Below are 25,364 nucleotides of genomic sequence, written 5' to 3'. Positions count from 1 at the left end.
AAGCCCATCAACTCAAGAGAAAACAGTAGTCAAGAACACACACAGGAAATCCACAAAGGAAGACAGCTGGCCAGCACGCCTCTGCAAAGACCAGTGATCAGAGCAATTAAAATAAACCCAAACAGAGAGTTCACTTCAAACAGAGAGATCATTTTTCACCCTGCTGAGTGGTCAAACTGGGTGAGGAAGCAGGAGAGAGGGTCCTCCCTCATGTTCCGGTAATTTGGTGAAAACTTTTTGGAAGACTCTCTGGAAGTATCTATGGAAATGGAAAACATACTTCCCTTTGACCCAGCAGCATCATTTGTAGAACTTGATTCATGTGTGAGTGCGTGAAATTGTCCTACAAAGCATCCATTGCTTCACTGCCTGCACAGACTGACAATGTGAACTCCCTTCTCGAATGTTTGTCCATTCGTGCACGGCCAGATACTCAGGCCCACCCAAGCTATGATTCTGAATGCAGCCATTTTAAAATGATTTAAGCTCAGAGTCTCCAGGAGACGCTGTCACTTCACCCACATTGTACTGGTTAAAGCACGTCACAGAGTCAGCCCAGATTCAAGAGGAAGGACTTGCTTCACTGGGTCCACCCCTGGAGACATGAGAACAGATGAACAGGGAGCAGTTGCTCCACAAGGAGCCTCGGGAAGGAGGCCTTACTTCTGAGGCTTCTTCATTGTTTAAACTTTTTATAACGAGAACTTATCCATCTATTACTCATACAATTACATTTAAACACCTTCCACCAAAAAAAAAAAAAGATCATGCTTATAAACATGGACCTCTATGCTATGATGCAGACTTGGTTGCAAAGTGGCCACAGACATCTGGAGACTCTAACTCCAAGGGATCTGAGACCTCCCTCTTCGGCCCTCTGGGGCGTCACCTTGCTCAGTGAAATCAGCCACACCTCTCAGATGGGCATCTTTGAATTCCATCCCCTGGCCTCGCTAAGGTTGGGGATGGGGATGGGGATGGGACCCCAGCCAGGCCAGCGAGTCACAGTCCCGGGGCTCTGGCAGGAGCGCTTTGGACCATCTACCATCTAGGAGTGGCAAGGTCCCACGCAGCTTCTGGGAGCTGACAATTAACCGGAACTGCTCCTGAGCTGCCAAACTTTCCCAGCTGGAGAATGTTGGGAGACTTTATGAATCATTAACCCCAATGATTCCTACCCTCAGCGACTATTAAAAGCATCTTTATTTTTTTTAATTTTTTAAAAATATTTTATTTATTTATGACAGCCACAGAGAGAGAGGCAGAGGCAAAGGCAGAAGGAGAGGCAGGCTCCGTGCAGGGAGCCCGACATGGGACTCGATCCTGGGTCTCCAGGATCATACCCTGGGCTGAAGGTGGCGCTAAACCGCTGGGCCACAGAGGCTGCCCAAGAGGTGACTTTAAAAAGACAATAGAGTCCTAGCTTCCAAATTCTGAGGGAGAATAATTTTCTGAACTTGGCTTCAAGGCCCAGGTAACTCTACTGGAGGAGTAAGGGAAAAGTGGAGAATGCTCTCAGATACATGCAGACTCAGTTTACCACACAGGGACTCTCTCTAAAGGAATTAGTTGAGGTTGTACTCAAGCAGGAATTGAAATAAAGCCAAGACAAGGAAATGGGATGCAATCGCCAATGAAATGGTTACGTCTACGTAGGTCTTTGGCTGTGTACTCATAGGACAGTCATCTCAAGCTAAAGCCCCGTGTCATTCTGGAAAGTGGACCAAGCATGGCGGAGGGAGGGTGGCAATGGTGGGGAATGGAAGGACATCTCATCTCCTTTGGGGGAGAACACCGATTAACTGCAGGCATCAGAGCGTGTGTTAGAGAAATACTAGTAGTTCACGTTGTATGTTACATTTTAAGGTAATTTCAAGTGGCAGATACTCAGAGGAAAGGCGACTCCTGTCTTCAGTTGCAGGGTGAATGCTGGCCAGAGCTAAGATGGAGGCAAAATCCTGGGGAACAGGGCCGCGTTTTCTCCAGAAGCGGAACACATGCCTTCCCTGTGACCCAGCACCTCCACTCCAAGAGGGACAAATCCATCTGCCCACCAAAGAAATGCACATACTCATGGTAGCAGTGTTCACGAAACCCCAAAACTGGAAGGACAATCAGGTATCTGTGATGGATAAACAAATTGCCACGTAGCCACTTGAGGTGGTGGTGGCACAGCAACCAAGAGAGGAGGGCGGCAACTGCACACCACCGCTGTCCCGCAGCTGGCGGACCCAGCCCCCACCCGTGCCTGATGCGGACACGGTGAGAGAGCTTGCGCGCTGACTGAGGATGCATCCTCGTTGGGATCGCAGGCGAATAAACATGAGTAAACGGTCGGCCTGTGGTTCCCCTGCTGTGTGGGCTTCACACGCCACCTCCCCACCTACGCTCCGACCGCACCAAGCATTTCGTACATCCCACGGCCTGTGTCCACATAAGTGATTTCCCCTGCTTGCAAACTTGCACCCCCTCCTCTCTTCCTTGCATACGCTCCTCTCTTCCCCCTTCTCCAGCCTCGCCAATCAGTCCCTAATGGTCCCCATCAAAGATAAGACACCGAGGAAGAGCCATCCCCGCCTCAGGCAGCAGCGTTCCTTAGCCCACGAGCATACTTTCTGTGTTCTGCGTCCACGGAGCCCGCACCGCTGTGCGCGGAGCCTCATTCTGTTGGACAATGTCTCAGTGCTTGGTCCGGACAACGTAAGGAAGTCTCGTTGCCAAGACTCAAAACCAAGAACATTTAAACCTTTACAGACTCTGCCATTGTCCTCCCTTCCTCCTTGTCAATTCCCTAAGACCTGGCTCGCCTCCAAAATGTCCAGTGAGTGTCCTGGGCCATTGTCCCCAAATCTAATTGCTGGCTCCAGCACCCACTTACATATTGTCATCCAGAGGACTCTGCAGGGCCATGTCTTTATCCCTGTCCACTTTCCTAATGCCTCCATGTAATGGATACAAAATGAATGTTTGTTGAATGCATTCACCAAGGGCCAACCAATGTAGAGATGCTTCCCATACGCCCCCCGCCCCCAGGGCTCAGAAGTGGATGGCTGGTAACACTTCATTTGATCATGCAGGAATCTCTTGAGCCATAATTTTCTACTAACTTTTTATTTCATTTATTAGTACCAATTTGTGCTGCTTCGTGATATGTAATGTATTTGAACGTTCTCTGTGTTTCCCTGAAGTTATTCTGGAATTCAGACACCTGACTGTTCTGGAGGCCTCTCTGCCTAGCTGAATCAGTTTGAGTGACTGACCAGGGTGTGCATTTGCAGGTTTGGAGCAGTGAGAGAGAAAGGGAGGATGCTGATCCCAGTGAAGGAAGAAAGGAGCAAAAAAAGATACTATATTTACAACAAATAGGTCTGTAATCACCTCCAAAAAAAGTTTAAAAAATTTTTTTTCAAGGAAAAACATGTAGACTATAACACCTCTGCTATAAAATTCAATATCTCCTCTCAGTTTAACAGGGGTGCATATCTTTCCCCACCTAGGGCGGCATCCTGGACATCACTGCAGGTAATTCAGTTGGGGCTACGGGTGCATCCCCAAAAAGATCAACAGTTGATTCAATTTTCTTGATTGAATCACCTGCTTAGAGTTTCCCAATGATTTTTTATAATTTTAAGATAAACATAAATTCTGTGAGTTCACCACCTAGTCTCTAAATCTGAATGTTAACTGGCATGTGCCCTCTGAAGCCAAGTATACCATCATTACACAATTCAACACTCAGTGCTTTCACGTGCCCAGCACTGGACACAAAAGTGAACAAGAAAAACCCCTGGCCTCCAACTTCACTCCTCTGTCTCCTGTTCCGTGAAAAGCACGAGACAACAGTTGCTGTTCTGGCACATGACCAAGCCCTGAAAAACGTGCACTTATTTGTGTATTTTGCGTGGCAGTCAGGCATGAGTGGACTCTGGACGCGTACAGCCCTAGGTTACACACCCACTTCACGGTGACCACTGTGCGAGCCTCCAGGTATTTCTGAGTCCCTATTTCTTCGTCTGTAGAATGGGTTGACTTGACTGAGAAATACACAAGACGGCGTGGGTTTAAGCCAGCAGCGTTACGCTACAGATCATCGGCTCTGGTGATAGACCCCAGACTCCCAACATCCACTATTCATCCACAGCACGTTCCAGCAATAAGCATTTGCAACTGGCTTTTCGTAAAACTTGCACCAACAGACACACCTGCTCAAAGAAAGGAGCATCTTTCTCCTGCCTCTTTGCCAACTCTGCAGGATGCCATGATAGGTGATTTATTTTTCATTTTGTTATTTATCTGAATATCATAATTTTTACAATGAACGTTACCACTTCGGAAATTTTATTAACAGAGATTTTATTTTATTGACCATTCAATACCCCATCTCTTTCATCTCATCCAGGGCAATGTGGAAGGGTGCAGTCAGAACAGGTGCTGCCCCTTCGCCCTCCTGAGAACCTACTCACTGCACCCCTGTATCCAGAGCACCTTCATTCATCCTCATCTAGACGAACGCCATCTACATTAGGACCTCAGATCTTCCAAGAAGTCACTTAGACTCATTTTATTTAGCATGACTGCATTTTTTTGTGTGATTACGTTTTATTGAATATAATTCACATGCCATCAGAATTCACCCTTTTGAAGTATTGAATCCCTGTCATTTTCAGGATATTCATAACAGTCGTGGTCCAACCACCACGACTGTTTAATTCCAGAACATTGTCATAAGAAGCCCGGATGGGGACTCATCAGCAGTCACTCCCCACCCCTAGCTCCTGGCAACCCCTAATCCGCGTCCCGTCTCTGCAGAGGTGACGGTTCTGGACTTTCCCTATAAGTGGAATCACGCAGTATGTGTCTGGCTTCCTCACCAGCCACAATGTTTTCACGGCCCATCAATGCTGTAGCAGGTGTCATCATTTCACGTCTTTTTATAGCTGAATACTAATCCATTGTATGGACCCACCACATTCTGCTTCTCCGTTCACAGCTGGTGGACACCTGAGTTGTTTCCACATCCAGGGATGACGAAGACTTCTGCTGTGAACACCCACAGAGGAGCCTTTGTGTGAACATAGGTTCTCAGTGCTCATGGGCATAGCCCTGCGGGTGGAATCGTGGGTCACGTGGTAACTCTGTTTATACTTTGCAGGAACCGCAGGTTTTCCAAAGCAGCTGCAGTGCTCTACATCCCTGTCACCCATGTAGGAGTTCCAATTCCTGACACCCTTGTTATCACCCGTCTTCTTAATTTTAGCTGACCTAGTGGGCGTGAGGGGGGATCTCATGGTGGTTTCGATTTGCAATTCCCTGATGACGCAGAGCATCTTTTCACATGTTTATGGGCCATCTGTATGTCTTTTTCAGAGAGATGTCTATTCAATTACTTTGCTTATTTTTGAATTGGGTTATTTTTATTGTTATTATTGAAGTGAAATAGTTCTTTATATATTCTGGATGCCAGTCCCTCATCGGACACACGACTTGCAAATATTTTCTCCCATTCTGTGGTTGTCTTTCTTTCTTCGTGATGAAGCACAAAAGTTTTTCATCTTGATAACATTCAATTTATCTATTTTTCTTGCTGTTGCCTGTGCTTTTGGGGTCATATTTAAGGAACCATAGCCTAATCTAAGGTCATGAATATTTACCCTTGTGTGTTTTCTATGGGTTTTATGGTTTTAGCTCTTACATTTACGCCTTTGATCCATTTGGAGTTCATTTTTGTAAAATGATGTGAGAAAGGCTCCAACCTCATTCTTTCCCATGTGGACACCCAGGTGTCCCACACCATCTACTGAAAAGACAATGCTCTGTTGAATGGCCTTGGCACAAAAATCAACATAAATGTAAAGGTTTACTTCTGGTCTCCTAATTCCATTCCATTGATCTAAGTGTTGATACTTAGGCCAGTAATATATTCCTTTAGATCAGAAAATGTGAGTCCTCTAACTTTGTTCTTCTTCATCAAGATGGGTTTGGCTATTTGGGGCCAAAAATAGTATTTTTGATGTATTTTTTAAAATTATTTGATTCATGATTTAATTAAGCCTGTATTTGATTTGCTTGTTTATATGGTTAGTCTCTGACATCTTCCCCAGAATGCAGGTGCCAGGACAGCAAAGACCACATCTCTTTTTTTTATTCCCAATTATGTTGTCAGCACCTATACGGGGACTGACACATAATATAAGCTTGGTGCAATTTGTTGAATAAATGAATGAATGACCAAATATTCAATTTTGATCATGATAAATAGAAACAGCCTATATATTCAAAAATGGGACAATGTTGAAGTAAGGTAAAATACATTAATGGGGTAGGGTATTATGCAACTATTAAAAACCATGCCTTCCAATAATATTTAATGATCTGGAGAAATCACTGAGCCTGATTCTCAATTTTGCATAAATGAAAATAAAGGATGAAAAAAGTCATGGAAATTTGAATAGAGGACATCATGAAGACTGTGATTACAGTGATTTTTTTTAATATTTTATTTTTATTTATTCATGAGAGACATAGAGGCAGAGACACAGGCAGAGGGAGAAGCAGGCTCCCTGCAGGAAGCCCAATGTGGGACTTGATCCCAGGACCCCAGGATCATGACCTGAGCTGAAGGCAGATGCTAAACCGCTGAGCCACCCAGGCGTCCCTACAGTTGATTTTAATTTTTTCTTTCACTTTTCTTTATTTTCGATTTTTTTCTGCAATTAGTATTGCTCCCATAAAAGGAAACTAAGCCTTGTTAACTAAAAGTATCCACAGGCATCCTGTTGTGCATGGACGCCTGGATTTACAGTGAAAGTCAGTGACATCCACACTGGGATTTTGTTGTTCGTGAAGCTGTCCTCTAGTGATTTGAATGGTTTCAGAGTCTATCGGGGAGGGGGCCACATGTGGGGAATTGTTCTCTGAGAAATCAGCGCAGAAGCTGGGGTTGTAAAAATCAGTATAAACAAGCCCCTGCCCCAGTCTCATCTATGACATCACCCAGCAACCTGTGAGGACCCAAGCCCGGTGCAGGTTGTGAACTTCATCTTTTCCAAATCTCCAGTGGGGACCAGGGCACCTAAGCAGGTGCTACTACCCACCCCATCAGAGCTCAAATGTCATCAACCTACAGAATGTGGCAAGTTTAGGTTCAAGCCAAATTCAGCCTAGTATTGCTCTGGAATAATTAGAGGTTCCAAAGTGACTTGGTCTAGGACGCTTACTTGCTATTACTGTTTATATATATATTTGAGAAAAGGCTAACTCTAGATTGCATTAATTGTCCTAATCTACTTTATATAGGATCATAGATCATTAAAGGTATATACTTATAAAATGTCCATAAAAAAGCCTTAATTTTTTTAAAAAAAAATTACTATTCACGCTAAAGGATCGGCCTAACACCTAACACCTAACACACCTAACACCACCAATTTGGCCAATATTGTTAAGTATTTTTTCATTCAACATAATCAGTGGTGGCAGAAGTCAAAATACTGGAGACCCGCTGATGGCTGGGGCATGAGGGAGCCCAGTAGGGCCTGGGAATATGTTTTAGATCTTGGTCAGGTGCCTATGTGAGCATCATCTTCGCATACATGTGCTCACCGAGCTGAACATTTAAGGTTGCATGGTTTACTACAAACTGAATAAAAACATTTTTTTTAAAAAGATCACTGAGGGGCACCTGGGTGACTTCAAGGTGGAGCACCTGCCTTTGGCTCAGGGGGTGATCCCGAAGTCCTGGGATCGAGTCCCACATCAGGCTCCCAGCACGGAGCCTGCTTCTCCCTCTGCCTGTGTCTCTGCCTCTCTGTGTGTCTCTCAGGAATAAATAAATAAAATATTTTTTTAAAAACAAAGGATCATTGCTATTAAGAGAGCCCCTGAAATTATTTTATCATTAATGCTCACCTTCTTCTGATACATCACATGGGTTCATTGTACAAAACTTTGGAAAATACTAACAGCATCGAAAAATTAAAATCGTTCATAATCCACCTGCCAGAACAACTCGGCATCATGATAAATGCTGCCTGAAGCCCTGTGACAATGTGGCTCTGTTCACTGGCTTATAGGGCAGCTGGCAAGCTCTTAACCAACGCCGGTCACCTTGGACCTGACGCCACCAGCTGCGGCCGCACAGACCCACCCGCCCTGACCACGTCTGCGGCCCCCACGCAGGCTGCTTCCTCCCAAAGGCTTCCCACCAGCGGCAGGTTGTGCCGAGTCATTCAGTTCCCTCCAAGACAGGCTGGCGCCAGTGGTCACCTACAGCTGGGAGCCCGAGGCGGGGGCCAGGAAGGCCGCTGGTCCCTCAGCCGTTCCCCACCTTGCTGTGTCTGCACCCCTGCCCCGTGGGCAGGTCACCTGTCAGGAGGCGGGCTGAGCAGGGCTGCGGCCAGTCTGCTCAGAGGACCCACCTCTCCCACACGGGAGGCCACGGCCGGCCCTCACTCCCCAGCGCAGCTCTGCGGGGCTCAAGGACCAGAGCCACGGGCGGCCCCAGCCACCAACAGCCACGGGCCCCCGCCAGGCCCGCTCCCAGCTGACCCCACGTCTGACGAGTGACCTGAGGCTCAGAGGCGCCTCAGGGAAGCAGAAGGTGAAGAGCAAAGTGAAGCTGTCCTGGCCTGCGGCCCCGGGCACCTGCTGGAGCTGTGGCGCCCCACAGGGGCTGGTGTGGGGACCCGGGGGCCGCGTGGGCGGGCACCGCAGGACAGCCTGGGGGGGGGGTAGGGGGGACAAGTGGGTCAGCCGCTGAAACAGATGACGACCTGCTTTTGGGCTTTTCCGTCTCCTTTGTAGGGTCTCTTCCCGCTCCTGGCCAGGGAGGAAGCCGGTCCTGCAGGCTCAGCAAACCCTGCGTCCCAGCTTCCTCCTCTCTCCATCTTTCATCTCGCAGAGAAAATAATATTAACACAAGTGCCATCTAGGCTTTCATCAAAGGAGCCAAGAAGCCTTTGTGAGTGCTGGCTGGTGGCATGTGTCATCCGCCTCACGGACGGCGAGGACGCTGAGTCACAGGGAGGAAGTATGACCAGGGATCAGTTAAAAGGAAGCCACTGTGCTCTGTTTCATCTGAAAATCACAGCAGTGCAATAGGCCGCATCTGCTCTTCAAAGTCAGAGGAGGAGAGGCGAGAAATACTCCAGAAACACACGCCGTTGTCGCCGCTAAAGCCACGTCACAGCTGATGTGGGAAGGACGCAAAGCGCACTGGCTCTTTCTATTCACGCGTGTCCCCATTTACCACCAGTGGTCCCTACTCTGACCCGGAACTAGCTGCTTGGTCTTAGAAAATGCCATCTCTCCCCTTGAGCATTGGTTTTCTTCATCCATCCTTCCCCCCAAACTAAGCTGATCTGGGCCCTGCTCTCAGCCTCGGGCTTCTGCTGTGCTGGAGCACACCCTGCACCACAGGCCCTTTGCATGGAGCCGGCCCGCTCTCCTCGCCCTGAGGAAGCATTCCGTGGGCTGCGCCTGGGCTGGAGAGGCTGAGCTCGGGGCCGGGAGCCTTGGGGGACCTGCGGGACAAGCCCTCATCCCACTCCTGCCGGCGCCGATCTCTGTCTTCTCCCTTTTCATCCCTGTCCGTCTTGCTGCATTTATCCATGTCATTGATTTTTTTTCCTATTGATTTTCTGTTTTTCATTTCATTGATTTCTGCCTTTACCTTTGCGATCTCCTTCCCGCTGCCTTCTTTCTGTGTATTTTGTTCTCGTTTTGTCGCGTCTTGAGAGACACACTTAGGTTCTTGGTGGGAGAAACGTCCTCTTTTCCACTGCAGGCATCTGGTGCCGTAAGCGCCCCCACCCCCCGCTCTGCTCTAGCGCGTCCCACATACTTTGATACGTGGTGCCTTCATTTTCATTCAGTTCTGTGTATTTTTAAATTTCCTCTGAAATGTCTCCTTTGTCCTTTGTTATTTATAGGCATGCTGCCTAATTTCCAAGTGTTTGGAGACTCTCCTGTTGCCTTTCTTCATGAATTTCTGATTTGAATCCATTCTGGATTTCGATCATTTCAGGTTTGCTTGGATGCCTTCCACAGCCCCAGATACGGTCTATCTCATTGACTGTTCCACAGGCACTTCATCTAGTCGCTTATTCTGCTGTGGCTTCGAGGAGCACTTTGTGCGCAACCTGGGCTCCTGCTGGTGGGTGCTGCTGGGTCCCTGTGCCCTTGCTGATCTTTGGCATGGAGCCTGTCAGTGGCTTGGGCCCTGGTGCCTGCAGGTACATCTGCGCTGGTCTCCGTCACAAGAATGGGCATCTAGGACACCCAGCGCTCCATCCCGCCCTCTCCTCGACTGACTGTACCTCATGAACATCTCTTTCTGTCCATCTCAGCAGGACTCTTCTTCTCTGCTTTAAGTGGCCGCATGTTGCCGCGCGGGTTGGGGTGGGGGGACGCACCAGAACTCACACCCACTCCACCCCATCCCCCGTCTGTTACAGGACATTCGCTTTGCCCGACAGGGGCATAATCCCCAGGGCCGATTCCACTAGCTTCTCACTTGCAGTTCTGAGCCCTGGTGGTGGAGGCCGAGGCTGGAGGCCCACAGGAGTCCAGTGGCCTGTAGCAGGTGGTGGGGTGGAGCGTGGGTGGCAGAGGCCAGTCTGCATGGAGCCTTTTAAAAACAACAGAAGTGTAATTCTAAAAATCATTCATAGTGCAGCCTGAAGATCACCAGGAACCAGCCGCAGGGACACCCTACCCCACTTCCCTGTATTTCAGGCAAACATGAGCTCACCCTGGGTCATGTGGGCTTATGAACTAAGGCCCAGATCACCCTCAGGATGGGACAAAACTCTAAAAATAGGATATACGCCAACCCAAGGCCACACTGCAATTGCACCGAGTTCCTCCTGTGGGAAGAAGAGGGAGTGGAGTCTCCAGACTGGGGTGTGAGCAGATCAGAGAAGCCGAGAAATATTGAGGTCAGGCGACTCTATCTCAGAGCTCAGAGAAAAGGAGGAGAGGACTCATACCCTAGCTGACCTCGCCTGGTAGGGAAGGAGATCCGCCTGCAAAGTCCACCAGGAGACAGCACCCCACACCGGCCCCTCCAGTACGTGGGGAGCATCCCAACAAGGAAGGGCTGCAGCCTGAGCCACCGACACATGGCAGCTGACATCTCACATCCCTCTGACCTGGGCTGGTCCAGGTAGCCCATTGTCCTCACCCCCAGGAAGACGCCCAGCCCACTCCCACCTCCAGTGGGTTTCCTGTCTTGACCCTCCTGCCTGGAGAATCGTCAGCCACCTCCTGCCCACAGGGATGGGGACAGCCTCCCAGGACCTGGACACCCCCCCGGCCTCTGTGAGGCCTCGCCGCATGCTCCAGGCCCACTTCACCCTCCCAACACCGCCAGAACCTTTCTGAACATCAAACTGTGTATTTGCTTCAAATGGAGCAACTTCTGCTCAATAGAATCGTGCACTCCTTTTGGGAAAACAGGACCTCCTGTTTTGAACCTCCTTCGCAACTTATGATCCCCTCCATGGGGGACTGAGGGAGCCCTCAAAACGCTTCCTGAATCCACTATCCCCCCCTCACTCTCTCTTTTTCATAAATCTGATGCTTTACTTGGAGCCAGGGGCAAGGGGAAATGTTCATGAGTTCAGCTTTCCGTGTGGAAGTGTCCTGGTGAAATCTGGCTACACAATATTTAACTTCATAATGACCACTTACGGCTCTCATTAAAGCCAATTCTCTTGCCGAAACCCTCCCGTAATTAGCTTTAAAGAGAACTCGTGGGTCTGCTAATCATGCTTCCCATCTACGGAACAGCCTGTGAGGACTCTGGGTGGGCCAGGCACACACGCCTGTTCACAGAAAGAATAATTATCTGGCAATTTTTTTTTAATAGAAGAGAGTCCAAAATGTGCCTCTCTGGAATTACATTCTTAACAGCCGAGTACATGTAAGGGGGCCCCAGGTCACCCCCTTGACCAGTCCCTTTAGCTCTGTCATGTACCCCGGTGCCCTTCAGCCGCCTCGCCCCCCACCCCACCCTCCGCCCCTGAGGCTGTGCCCCCAGGGGGGTCTTGGGAAGCATAGGGCAACCACTTCCCCACAGCTCCAGGCCTTAGTGCACACAGAAACCCCCACCAAGGGGTGGCTGACTTCCTAGGGAGCAGGGCCATCTGATTTGTCTTGGGTTCTGGGGGTGGGGGCAGCAGGAGGCACCTGCTAGGGATGGAAGTGATGAACACCAAGGCAAACAAAAGCATAGAGCCTGGGGCGCAGGTGGGGAGAATGCGTGCCAAGGCCAGAGATGCGGCTGTTTGGGGGGGGAGGGGAACAAGGTGTTTCCTGTGGCTTTAGGTCTGGTACCTTGGGGTGGGGGGCGACAAGAGAAGGGGCCAGACCCATGGGCATCTGTGTCTCCTGACGAGGAGCCAGACAGGCTGCCATCCGCAAAGGCCAGCAGCAGGGAGCGTCCACGCAAGAAGACAAGACACGTGTGTTACAATGATAAATGATTCCTCGCATTAACAGAAAAAGGTGAAAAATACCTATTTCTCTCACTAGATGCTGAAAAAGCCCTTGAAAAAATTCAACAACCATTTCAGACCCTTTTTTAAAAAAAAACTAGGGTTATAAGAAATACTTCTTCGCGTGGGCTGTATCAGTCCTTGGGCTGGGAGGCACAGCCAGCACATCCAAACACCGCTGTCCCAGCCCCAGGGTGGTGGAGGGTGGCAGGTGAAACCACTAGGCACAGAATGCTCTGTGGGGCTCTGACCCCCACTCAGCATCGGTACCTGTGCATTTATGGGACCCGAGCTACATGTGAGGCCTGTTGAGCATTTACGCCCACCATGGGCAGCACGCCATCCATGCGGAGGGCCATCCTCATGCTCGGTGCCCCCACCTTAAAGACATTTCTTATCCACCGCAGACGCTAAATTACTTTATGCTAAAATTCAAATTTTCACTTCTGTTCTTTACTCAGGAAATGTGCACGACCGGCCATTTCTTTCCGGGTCATCTGAAACCATCTCAGTTCTGAATTCAATAATTCTATTTGACTACATTGGTCCTTGACGATTTTCATTTAAAATGCTAGGCCAGGATCCCTGGGTGGCACAGCGGTTTAGTGCCTGTCTTTGGCCCAGGGCGCGATCCTGGAGACCCGGGATCGAATCCCACATCGGGCTCCCGGTGCATGGAGCCTGCTTCTCCCTCTGCCTGTGTCTCTGCCTCTCTCTCTGTGTGTGTGTGACTATCATAAATAAAATAAAAATTAAATTAAATTAAATGCTGGGCCCTCACCATACTTCCTCTGAACCCACCAAACACCCTGGCCGCAACCAGCCTGCAGACACCTGACCCAGAGCAGCATGGCCCGCACTCCGCGGAGATATGAGGGCAGGAGCAGCTACTGCCACCTGTCAGGCCTCCACAGGGCACAACACACCCTCTGCTTCCCACACAGGCATGGGAAGGTCCAGAGAGGCTGACCCCTGGAGCCCTGCACTCCAAGGGGACTGAGGATGGTTGGCGTCTGGTGTTTGGGACCCAGCCAGGCCACCTTGCTGGGCCGCATCTCTGCACCAAGTCACCACATCCAAGCACACCCTTCGAGATGAGCCTATTGGCTGGAAAGCGAGCCTCTTACGTGGGTTTGCACGTTCACTGTCCGCCCACATTCTCTATTATGGGACTTTGTTTAAATAACATTTTTTATGCATTCCTCATCAATAAGACATAAACTCAATGATAAAACACAGTGGGGAAGTAGAGAAGAAAGAAGTCTGTGCTTTATAGGATTAAAGTGTGATCAATTGCTTATCTTTCCCAGAATTATTTTCTCTCAAACACAAATATGAAAAAAATGAATGAGATAATCAGGTATTTCTGGAAATATGACATCTAGTATTTTCTAACAAGAAAGAAAAGTCATCTCTGCGCAAAGTCATCACACATCTACCTGTGCAATGTGTGCATATGTGTGTGCATGTGCACATGTATCGCTATGTGTGCTGTGTATGCACGTGTGTGCATGTGTGAGTCGTGAGTGTGCTATCTGGTATACACACATTTAACACATTTGCTATTCTGTGTCACATAAAAAGAGAGATGATACATTTCCCAGATTAAACTAATAATTTTACCCATTAATCTCAAAAGAATTTCTTAAACTGTTTTCCAAACCATTTGGATAAGATTTACATGTAAGCCACCCCTATGATGAGATTTTTCAATGATTTTTTTTGAAAAACCAACTTTCAAAGTTCTACTTCACATCAAAGCAGAATTTTGTTCATCTAGAACTAAAACAAAATTCAACCAATCCCACCATGATGGGACGTCTGGGTGGCTCAGCAGTTGAGCATCTGCCTTTAGCTCAGGGCATGATCTGGGGGGTCCTGGGATCAAGTCCCACATCGGGCTCCCCACAGGGAGCCTGCTTCTCCCACTGCCTGTGTCTCTGCCTCTCTCTGTGTCCCTCATGAACAAATAAATAAAATCTTTAAAAAAGAAAATCCCACCATGATAATGTATCCTGGCTATACTTGAGATAAGTTTGCGATGACCTTTGCTCACAGTATCACAGGAGCACAGCGCTAAGATACAGAAGATTTAGGGTATGTTTACAGACACTGAGGCAAGTGGAAAAAAATACCAATTTTGAATAAGTGTTACAGTAAGTGCAGTGTATAAAGACCATCTATCAGGAACAGTAGAATATTTATAAATAAAGCGAATAATTTATACCACTCTAAATATCACCAGATTCACAAATGGGAGGAACAAAATAGTCTTAAAAAGAATTCTTGTAAACACAAGGCCTCGTTCCAAAAGAAGAACAGTAGGCATCTGAGGTGAAAAGTCTGTAGCTCTCCGACAGTTAGAGCCCCCAGCCTGTGGGCAAGAGCGGCCGGCAATCTGTGCGCAGAGGGTGAGCAGTGAGCATCTGAGGGCACTGCTCCCGGCTCGGCTCCTTGTTCTTGCCATGGGCCCTGGGGGCAGATCCTAAATGTGGTCACCTCTTTGCCGGTGTCACATGCTATACGGAAAAGCCCTTCTTCTGGGGACCCGGGGGGCCAGCGGCGCCCAGTATCTCCACCTATGGCGTGGCCTGGGGGGGGTGATCAGGGCTGAAATTTCAAGGGCCTGCCGGTCTGCAGACGGCTCTCCTACCTCGGCCAGCGGCTCTCCTATGAACAGACCCCCGACCCGTCCATGCCTCTCTCCTTCCCAAGCCACCCCCTCTGCAGGCCTGTGCATGGAGCACCCCAACATCGCGCTCAGGCCCCACTGAGGACTGGTGGCGGCCTCCACAGGCACTCGGGTGCAGCCGGCTTGGACTTTCAGGAAGAGAATTTCAAGGTGGGCAGCTGCATAATCAATACAATTTCGATGGGCCTTCCATGTCCAAATGTGGTTTTGAGATGGAATCATCATGAGAATATTCATCATTCTCTGCGGTCAGGCAGGCCCCATGAGTAAGGGGCAGGCGGGGCTGGGTAGGGGGCTCGGGACCGGGCTCTGAGAGATCCCCGATGTGGAGAAATGCAGAGTTGCGTGCAAAACCAGAGCCGAGGGAACATAAGGAGACCCCCTCCTTTGTCCTAAACGTCATAGACGAGTTATTCTCATGAAAACTACAAACTGACCACTGCACCTACCCAAACTCCAAAGGAGAAGTAATCAGTAGTGACCTCAAGAAGATTTAAGTTCCTTGGTCAGTGTTCTATAAAAGACTGTCCCTAAGAGCCCTCTGGGGCCACCCATTTGGGACGCCGGTCACTTTCGCTCCTTTCTGTTCTCACCTGCACTTAATAAACGTTCACTTCACCCTTTGGTGTCTGCGGGATTCACTCTTCGACTCAGCGAGACAAGAACCCTGCGGCCCTTGGAGGGTCTGGACATGCAGACCATTGCAGACCTGGAAGCCGCGTGGGGGGAGCCCAAAGCCCTGGTGCTGTGGCAGCAGCAGCCTCGCTGACAGCACCCAGGACAAATTAGACACACTGAGCTCTGAATTCTCCTGTTGCTCAGGAGCCTTCTCCGTCTTTAAATTTCATATCCTTCATTAATTAGGATTACAACCTGCTGTTCACAGAGTCTGAGGTCTCCTAGGTGAGCAAACCTCACCAGACTCCTGCACTTCACAGTTTCCACTCCCATGTAAGCAGATGGCATTGAAATATTTTTGAATAACAAATCTTGTATAGTGCCCTAGCAGGTACTGCTACGAGGGGGATAACCTATAATCATAGAGCATATGAAGTTTCCAGGAAATAGGAAAACATTGGGGTGGGAGGTGGGGTTCCTCAACTTAGAAATAAATTTAAATCCAAGAGAATAATGAGTTCTTCCCCCAACCCTGAGCCTGTAGATTGACAATTGATGTACAGTCATGTAATCAACATATCCTCTCTCTCTCTCTTTCTCTGTACCAGAGATCTTTTAAAACCAAGATACTGATAAAACTATTCACAGATCAGTGCAAGAGGGTTTGTTTTTTGGTTTTGTTTTGTTTTTCCTTGTTTTTGTTTTAGATGCGATTTTTCAAGAAAATGAGCCCATGATGTTCGACTCCACACGGGCCACGCGGAAACGTGCACCAACAGAGGGCCACGTGATGACGTGAATGGAGCGTGGGCACAAGACACGGTCTATAGCATCTGATCTCCCCTGGTTGTTGCTTCCAAACTTCTCCGGGGACACCTGAGCTTGTGTTCACATGACCACCCTCCACAGCCAAGTGTGAACCAGGCCACGGCACCCAGCGCTAGCAGGGCTCGCTATGTGCCCCTAACGTGCTGCCACCATTCATCTGAGACCCAGTTAAGTGGCCCCCAAACCAGAGGCTCGGGGACCCCCAGCTTCTGCCCAGCTTCCGCCCGGGTGAGCTCTGCTGCTTCTGCGGTTCAGAACCTCACGTCGGAGGGATAGCCCACAGCGCTGGCCTGCTTGGCTATGCTCGTCCGAATTCAATCACAACTGACCTTTCGAACTGCATGTCTGCCTTCTTCAGAAAGCAAGAGCAAAGCCCTAAGCCAAGGGAATGATTTTTTTTTTTAAGAAAAACTTTAAAGGCATAAGTTTGAGAATTCTCCCTCCATTTGAAAACTACCTCCTATGCTCAACATGACAGGCATAGAGAGCTTTGCCAAAGTCTATTTTAAACGTAGGCTCTTTTTCTGGTGTTTTTTTTTTTTTTTTTGAGATAGCAATTATATTAGCACACTATAAGTAATACACTCCAGTGTCACAGTTTCACCTCAAAGTTGTCAAGGTTTTTTTGGTTTGGTTTGGTTTGGTGGTTTGTTTTTTGTTTTTGTTTTTTTTTTAATTCTTTCTGGTTTGGCTCCTGGTTATATAATGTAAAGACAGACTACAGGAAGAATATTCACTTTCTTCTATAATAAACTCAGGCAGACGTGCATATTTTATGCTGAGCTGCATCCCTTCTGTAAAATAAATTAATCCATTTTCAGAAGGTGAGATGAAGAACCCATGAGAAAACAGCCTCCGAAGGATGGGAGGCCCCATTTTTAACACGAAGGATCACATCCCTTTGTCAGGAGTGTTTAGACAGTTCAAGATAATCCACAGTTAAGTGCTTCCTTGAATATTTTGGTGCCCAAACTGCCAAGATACAACATTTTACCTGGGGATGTGTCTGCTGAATTTCTAACCTGAGTCTGTAGCCGATATGTGGAGGCTAGATGTCCTGCAGGCTTCTCGGAGTGCTTGAGCAACATCGTGGAGATAGTGTGTGTGTGTGTGTGTGTGTCTCATTTCTTTTTAAACAAATAGCCATGCCTTGGAGAGACCTGACAAATCATGCAGCTTCCACCCCTTCCCCCTGTCAGGCGGACATATGCCTGGCCGCAAGGCGCAGCGACAGCCCACCTCTGTCCAACAGGCAGGACAGGAGCATGTGGAAGGCCGGTGGATAGGTGCTGGGTCCTGGCTCTTGAAACACCACAAAATATTTGTATAAGGGAGGAATCGTATGGACCCTATTGGGCACGATTGTATAATTCTTTGTGTTGGAGGAAAAAAAATCTGCTTTGCAGCCGGCAGCTCCGGGCCCATATTCAGCCCCTTTTAGCCTATTTAAATGGAAGGCTACAGCCTCAGGGAAAACAGTCCCCAATTCTGCTGTGATGCCCTGAACCCAAAGCCTTAGGTCTGGAAGGAAAGGCAGGCGCCCAAGGAAACCTTGCTGGGTAAGAAAGTGCCCCCCCACTTACATAAAGCAAGCCAGCATTTGGCCTGCACCTGCTGGGAGCTGCGGGAACCGAAGCCGCCCACCCTGCCTCTTGGGGCAGACACAGCAGAAGTAGTGACACTGCCTGCATTCGTCGGGGCAGGGCTGTCCGGCTCTCCCGAGCGTGTTCCCGGCATCGGCCTGATGCCCCCTTCCCGGCGACAGGGGCCCGTGCCCAGGGCCCCCCCCGCCCCTCGGCCCCGCGAGCGGCCGGAGCGGTGCAGCCCAGGAGAAGGCAGGCCCGGCCGGAGCGCGGCCCCAGGGCGCCAGCCTCCCCGCGCCCTGCGCCCCCGGCCTCCCCGCGCCCTGCGCCCCCGGCCTCCCCGCGCCCTGCGCCCCCCGCCTCCCCGGCCTCCCCGCGCCCTGCGCCCCCCGCCTCCCCGCGCCCTGCGCCCCCCGCCTCCCCGCGCCGTGCGCCCTGCGCCCCCCGGCCTCCCCGCGCCCTGCGCCCCCCGCCTCCCCGCGCCCTGCGCCCCCGGCCTCCCCGCGCCCTGCGCCCCCGCCTCCCCGCGCCCTGCGCCCCCGGCCTCCCCGCGCCCTGCGCCCCCCGCCTCCCCGCGCCCTGCGCCCCCGGCCTCCCCGCGCCCTGCGCTCCCGGCCTCCCCGCGCCCTGCGCCCCCGGCCTCCCCGCGCCCTGCGCCCCCCGCCTCCCCGCGCCCTGCGCCCCCCGCCTCCCCGCGCCCTGCGCCCCCCGCCTCCCCGCGCCCTGCGCCCCCGGCCTCCGCGGCGCCCCTCCCGGCCCGCGCCGCGCCCGCACCCACCTTGACGACGTAGGTGACTCCGGCCCCCAGCACCTGGTCGCTGGCGTGCGGGGCGCGCGGCGGCGGCGGGTCGCCGGGCCGGCCCTTCCTGGCGGCGCGCATGGCCGGGGCGCCGGGGCCGTCCGGGGCGGCCAGGCTGGGCGCGCTGCAGCTGCCCGAGAGCCGCGCGCCCGCCCGCGCCCTGGCCGCCGAGCGCCCGCGGAGGCCCGAGCTGGAGAGTTTCAGGTGGGACACCTTGTGGAGCAGGTGGCCCAGGCTGCCCGGCCCATCGTCCCCGGACACCAGGTAGGGGGCCGCCGCCGGGGCCGCGCGCGCCGCCGAGACCTTGCCGCCGCCGCTCACCGACAGGTTGTGCAGAAGGTCGTCGACCGAGGTCACCGAGTCATTCCTGAAGCGGTTGTACTTGGTGCGTGGAAGCATGCCCCTCCGTGGGCCGGCCGCATCCGCGCGGGCGCTGCAGGGGCGAGCGCGGCCCGGGGGCGGGGGCGGGGGCGGGGGCGGGGGCGGGGGCCGCGGCGGGGCGGGGGCGGGGGCGGGGGCGGGGGCGGGCCGGCGGGGGCCGCGGCGGGCACCGCGGGACCCGGGCTCCGCCGCGCCGCCTGCCCGCTAGCGGCCCGCGCAGCCCCGGCCGCGCAGCCCCGGCCCCGCGCTCCGCCGAGGGGGGCAGGCCCGCGCCGCTCCGGGCATCGCCTCCGAGGGGGAGCGCCCGGCCCGGGCTGCGCGCCGCGCGAGCGTGCCTCTCCGAGGAGACCCTTCTCAACAAAGGCCCGGGGAGCACTGCAGAGCACTTCCTGCAGCGCACACGCTCGCACACTCACACACGCACGGAGGAAAGAAAGAAAGAAAGAAAAAGAAAGAGGGGAAAAATACCGACACCCACGGACAGCACACTAGAGCCAATCAATTCTCAAACTGCCTTTTCTACCTTCCCAGAGACTTCCTTCCGACCTCTGGCTCCGCGCTCCCCATCCCCCCGACTCGGCACGGTGACACAGGTGAGTCCAGGCCCTTGGGTCGGTCGGATGAACTTTCTGCAACCCCCTCTCCTGCGCTAGGGCTTCCCGTGCCCCCGTTCAGCCCTCCCGGGAGCCCCTAGGTGTCTGACAGCCGTGCCTTAAAATGTGACGAAGGCATTTTAAGAATAAGACCTTCCGCGGATCCTCATGAATCCAGATTTGGAAAGCAGCAGAAATTGGTAAATAGCCAAAAATTAAAAATTAAGAACAACAACAACAAAAAAAAAACCCCACAAAGAAAAACAAAACCAGCAAAGAAAAGAATATTTACTCCCAGGTGAACATAAAATACCAGTTTCCTAGGTTTTTCTTTTCTCTTTTCAAGTCAACAGAGCAGCCATGACAAGTGTCTTTGTGGCAATGCAGTTCCTCCGGAAAAAAAAAAAAAAAAAAAGGAAGGAAGGAAGGAAGAAAAAGGAAAAAGAAAGACAGAAAGATCTGCACAGAGCCAGTGAGGATGTGTTCCCTGCTAAGGACAACAGCCTTTCTCAGTTGGGGTTAGGTTGAAAAACCTACTTCCAAAAAAGAAGAGGACTTCTCTGAGGAATGGCAGCCGGCTCCAGAAATCCATTCCAAAAAGGGGGCTGGGCTTGAGGCTTTATCCCAAATGAATGTGCTCAAGGTCTGGAAAGATGCCTACCAAACGCTACAAATACATTTCAATGTCCCTTCTGTTGCTGCTTTGCTGCCCTGCATTAAGGAAGAAAAAAAAAATGCAGCTGCTCTGGTTACACAGCAAATCCGTTTCAGGAGTCACACTCGGCTGCAAGGGACAGGCGCAGGCCTCCTTCCTCTCAGTCAGGAGAACGGGGCGTTGGCGGCCCCCAGAAGGTCCACAGAGACTCGAGCCCCCTAAGCCCTGACGCCCCAGGCTCCGCGGGTCTCGCCCCGCGTGGAGATATCCCACCTGACACAGACAAGCCTCCCTGTGCGAATTGCCAGGCAACTCTGTGCAAGCAGATGAATTTACCTCTAGCACCCTGCCTTCCCACACCCACGGCTAGGCATGTGCCACACGAGGCACCCAGCCCCTCGGAGCTCTATGGACCAGGTGAAGGGAGGGCGGCTCCCGGCAGGCAGGTAAGGCCCGCCCGCCGGGATGCAGGGGCGCAGGGCCGCAGCCGCTCCCCTCCCTGGGCTCAGGCCTGGCGGAGCAGCCGCAGGCTCTCATTCCTGCCTTTCCCCTTGCTCGCTTAGCAACAGCAAATGCACACCCCATCGACGATGGTGATGGTTAGTTAGCAGAGCCCCCCCCAAATCTGAAGCCAAAAAAATGCCCTATCATTCCCAAACCCCGCTCTTCATTAGAAGCAGACAAAAACAGCAAAATGTGAATGAGAGGCTGTTTGTGTGAATGGAAGGGCTAGCAGCGAGCCAGCGATTCTGTGAATGAAGCCGGGCCCTGCAGCCGGTGCCAGGCAATCCCCTGGCTCTGGCGGCCTCAGCCAATGAGCAGCCGCCCCGATGACTCATTGAAGAAGGCTTGCTCAATAGTGGAAGATTCCATTTCAATCAAAGGCGGGATCTTTATTCCAACGGCAGTGTGGGAAAAAAAAAAAAAAAAAAAGCCAGCCTGATTACAAAATGCATGGAGGAAGGCACCATTGTCATGGAGAGCGGAAAAACTAGTTTCTCAAGAAAATTCAAGAACCGTTGGTCAGCTCCCAGGGTGACCAGGACAGCCTCTGTCGGAGGTGAGCTGTGCCCCCAAAACTTTCATTCAGCAGTTCATTTACAAGCAAGAAGCAACCATGAATGTGCCATTCGGTTCAGCATTTATCATGAATGTACAGCAAACGCACATTCAAACCTTAGGCATCTCGCCCTTGATTCTTTTTGTGAAAGGATCATCGAACATGCGTGCACGTTCTGAGTCTCCAAGGAGGAGGAAAAAAAAATCCAAAGCTACCCAGTTAACCCTTTAGCCAACAGGAGATTCTTATTCATTTTATTATGATGAGCCAAGTGGAGGAAAATTGGCTATTTTAAAATAATCATAGTAATAGAAATTTACTGCACGTGAGAAGATCTGCCATCAAAGAGGATAGTTAATATTCCAGGGACACAATAGAAGGCTAAGCCCTCATTTTGTGGGAAGATGACAGCAAGGGGCAACAAGAAAGAAGCTGCAAACCCAGCCGGAAACCCAAGCCCTGCTGTGTCCAGGGCCCTCACCCGGCCGGTCCTGCATGTTTTAGGCACTGTCAGGCTGAAAGCGTGGGGAGACGGAGGACACACAAAGTGTTCACAGTCCGGTGGCACAGAAGGAAAGAGGGAAGGAAGCCACTATACAATCAGCCTTCAGGATGCCTGGGGTCGTAGTCGATAGTAGCCTTTGCAGAATATTGTGGTTTCTCTTTTTAAACCTATTAATTTAAAAGTGTATTGGTTTAAAAAAAAAAAAAAAGTGTATTGGTTTTCCATTGATGTCATCATCACCAGATCAGTGGTTTAAAATGCCCCAGCTGTATTACCCGCCAGTGCTGCAGGCAGAAGTCTGACGTAGATCGCCAGGGATGGAGTCAAGGGCTGGTGGCAGTGCGTTCCTTCTGGAGTTTCTAGGGGACAACATCTCTCCCTATCTCTTCCTGCTTCCAGAGGCTGCTCTGGGTCATGAGCTGAGCCCTGGGGATGGTGGGAAGGTTTCATTCTACCCCCAGAGGCAGATAATCTGACATTCACATCAAAGCCCAGTATGCTATGCAACAATTTAAATATGAGTAGGACATAAAACCCCTGCAGAAGGGAGCCTGCTGAGCTTGGCAGTGGGATGTCAGGGGTGACCTCAGTGAGGGTGACTGGGAAGCTGAGTTCTGAGGGGTTTCTGGGATCTTCCAGGTACATGGAGGTGAACAGACACTTCAGCAAGAGAGGCTGTGTGGGGAGCAGCCCAAGGCCTGCACGACTTAGCGTTTCCAGAACCCCGTGTAGGTGGCTGGGTTGGGGCAATGTTGGAAGGCCAGGCTGCTAAGATGGCCGGACCTGGAGGGTGTAGGAATAACCCATGTCTCCCTCTCAATGCCCGGGGAATGAGACTGCGCAGTGCGGTCAGGTTTGTATTTTATGTGGAGTCCTCGAACAGTAATGTGGGGTGCTCTGGGGAGTTGAGAGGATAGCAGATATCAGTACAAGCAAAACATGATGGGATCTTGAAGGAAGGCAGCGGTGGTAGGCTGGACAGGAGGGGACGGGCTCCAGATACAGTGAGAAGGTTAAACAATCTGCATGTCGAGGTTGGGTGAGGGCAGGTGAGCAGCTTGGCTTGTCTGGAGGCAGGGCTGACATAGAATTTGGATGCCAGCTTTTCCGTGGTAAGCAGGGAAGGCCACAGGATGGAGCAGAGGGAGAGGTGGCCCTGCAGAGCTCCCTCCTGGCTCCCTCCATCCTCACTCATCCTCACTCATCCTCTTTCATCCTCACTCAGCATCCTCAGCCAAGCACCCCTGTAGCTGAGCTCCTGAAGGGGTGAGCCGTAGAGACCACCCGCCCCCAGAGGCAGGGAGGAAGATGCTCTGGAGGAGTCCACACAGGGAACAAGATGCAGAGCAAAGGCCATGCTTCTGACTGGGACAGTGAGGCTGATCAAGTCTCATCCATAGGGATGCAGAGCACAGGTGGAGGAAGGAAGGTGAGTGCTGGGTTCTGGATGCATCCACAGAGAGCTGCCCCGCGCTTAGGAGTGGAAGTTGAAGATTATTGGCATGCAGGGGACATTGCACTCTGATGATGGGTGAACATTCAGGGAAGAAGAGGGACAAGGAAGGATCCCAAGGACATGCCAGGCTTCCAGGATGGGAGCTGAGAAAAAATGACCAGGAGTTGGAGGCACCTGGGGAAGCCTGGTTGGATGGACACCCAGTGTCTTAGTTTGGCTGCTATCACAAAATGTATAGACCGGGCAACTTTAACAATAAACATTTATTCTTCCCAGTTCTGGAGGATGGGAGTCCAATATAAGGGTACTAATCCCATACCTGGGCAGGCCCTCAGGACCTACTCACCTCCCAAAGGTCTCGCTTCCTCACACCATCACGTTGGGGCCTAGGTTTCAACATATGAACAAGAGCACTAGCAGCAATTGTAATTCCGTAGAGCATCCCATGCCAAGCCGTGTAACCTGTTACGCCCGTCAGCTTCTGTGGCCTGTGAGGTAGCATTTACATCCCATTCTGCACACAGAGAAACCGGGAATCAGAGGGTTTATGATGTGCACCAGGGCCACACAGGGTTAGGAACCCGCCGGTCTGCCTGACTTCTAATCCACGTTTATGGCCACAACCTCACCCAATTCAGAGAGCTTGAGTCAGGTATGTACTGAGAACCATGACACTTCAACAAGGAGAGCAGAGAGGAAACTGCTTAGGTCACAGAATGGTGCCAACCACATAAAAGATGAGGAAATGGATAAAAATAAAATGCTTTCCAGAAGGTGGAGTGAAATGCAAGGGAAGATCTGAGGCCATGGCTGGAGGCAGAGCAGCGAATGTAGAGTGGGTGACAGAAGAAAGAGGGGTGCATTTGGGGGGAGAGCAGGATGGGAGAGGTGGAGACCCAGGGAAGGGGGAGGGCAGGAGGGAGGGCAGAACTGTCACCCTGGAGCAGGTGGAGACAGAGGAACTGGAGAGCTGATCATCAATCATCAGTGTTGAGTAGGAGACAGGTATCCTAAGGACGAGATCTGGGTAGACAGACCTTTCCAGAGACGGGGTTGAGGGAGTCCCAAGGACGGTGGCACATCATGGATTCCTGACTTCTACCTTACTATCTCACTAAGAGTTCTTACCGAAGCCATTCCCACCTTTGAGGCTGATGGAGGACAATCCAGTCTCTGGAGCCAGTGCAATTCCAGCTGGAATTTTGGAGGAGGGGCCGCCAGGGAGAGCCGATGGAAAGGCAGAACCAGTGATGGGAGGGAGCGGGGAAGAAATGCCCTGTCCCTGTCTCCTGCTCTCCCATCTCCTGTAGGTGCCCTCTATTGGCCAAACCCATGGGAAGCCAGAGGTGCAGGAGCCTGGCAGTGATGAGTGATGGAGGGTGAGCTGGGCAGGGCAAGAGGAGCTGGGCCAGAGTTATGCTTGATTTGGATGTTACACCTGATTTTTCTCTGCAACATGAAAGCGAAGTTTGTACTTAAAAAGTGAGAAGGGTCTGTTTCAATAAGGAATTTGAGTTGAGGAGGAATGGTTAATGCCTGCCGAGGGGAACAGGGGACGCTGTCAACCACGAGGAACAGGAAGGTTGCTGCAGGCATATGTGCCCCCTGCCCCATGACTCTGTGGCATCCCTCAGGGCAAAGGGCTGCTTTTCTCTCTGCCCATCTGCTGCATATGATGAGCTGGGAAGAAAGTGAAT

The 25,364-nt window shown here is 51.4% G+C and overlaps 1 protein-coding gene across 1 annotated transcript in view; it reads right to left on the bottom strand.

The window, feature by feature from the left end:
- The window catches only part of SHC3 (SHC adaptor protein 3), a 111,493-nt gene extending 92,050 nt beyond the window's left edge, over nucleotides 1-19,443 (bottom strand). The window contains exon 1 of the mRNA XM_041745223.1: nucleotides 18,997-19,443. Coding sequence (XP_041601157.1) covers nucleotides 18,997-19,416 — 420 coding nt within the window. The 5' untranslated portion in view covers nucleotides 19,417-19,443. The remainder of the gene's footprint in view (nucleotides 1-18,996) is intronic.
- Between the last annotated feature and the right edge of the window lie 5,921 nt (nucleotides 19,444-25,364).

Source organism: Vulpes lagopus, chromosome 2 (assembly GCF_018345385.1).
Source record: "Vulpes lagopus strain Blue_001 chromosome 2, ASM1834538v1, whole genome shotgun sequence".
In the NCBI taxonomy this organism is placed as follows: Eukaryota; Metazoa; Chordata; class Mammalia; order Carnivora; family Canidae; genus Vulpes; species Vulpes lagopus.
This window is presented reverse-complemented; position numbering and strand designations above follow the sequence as displayed.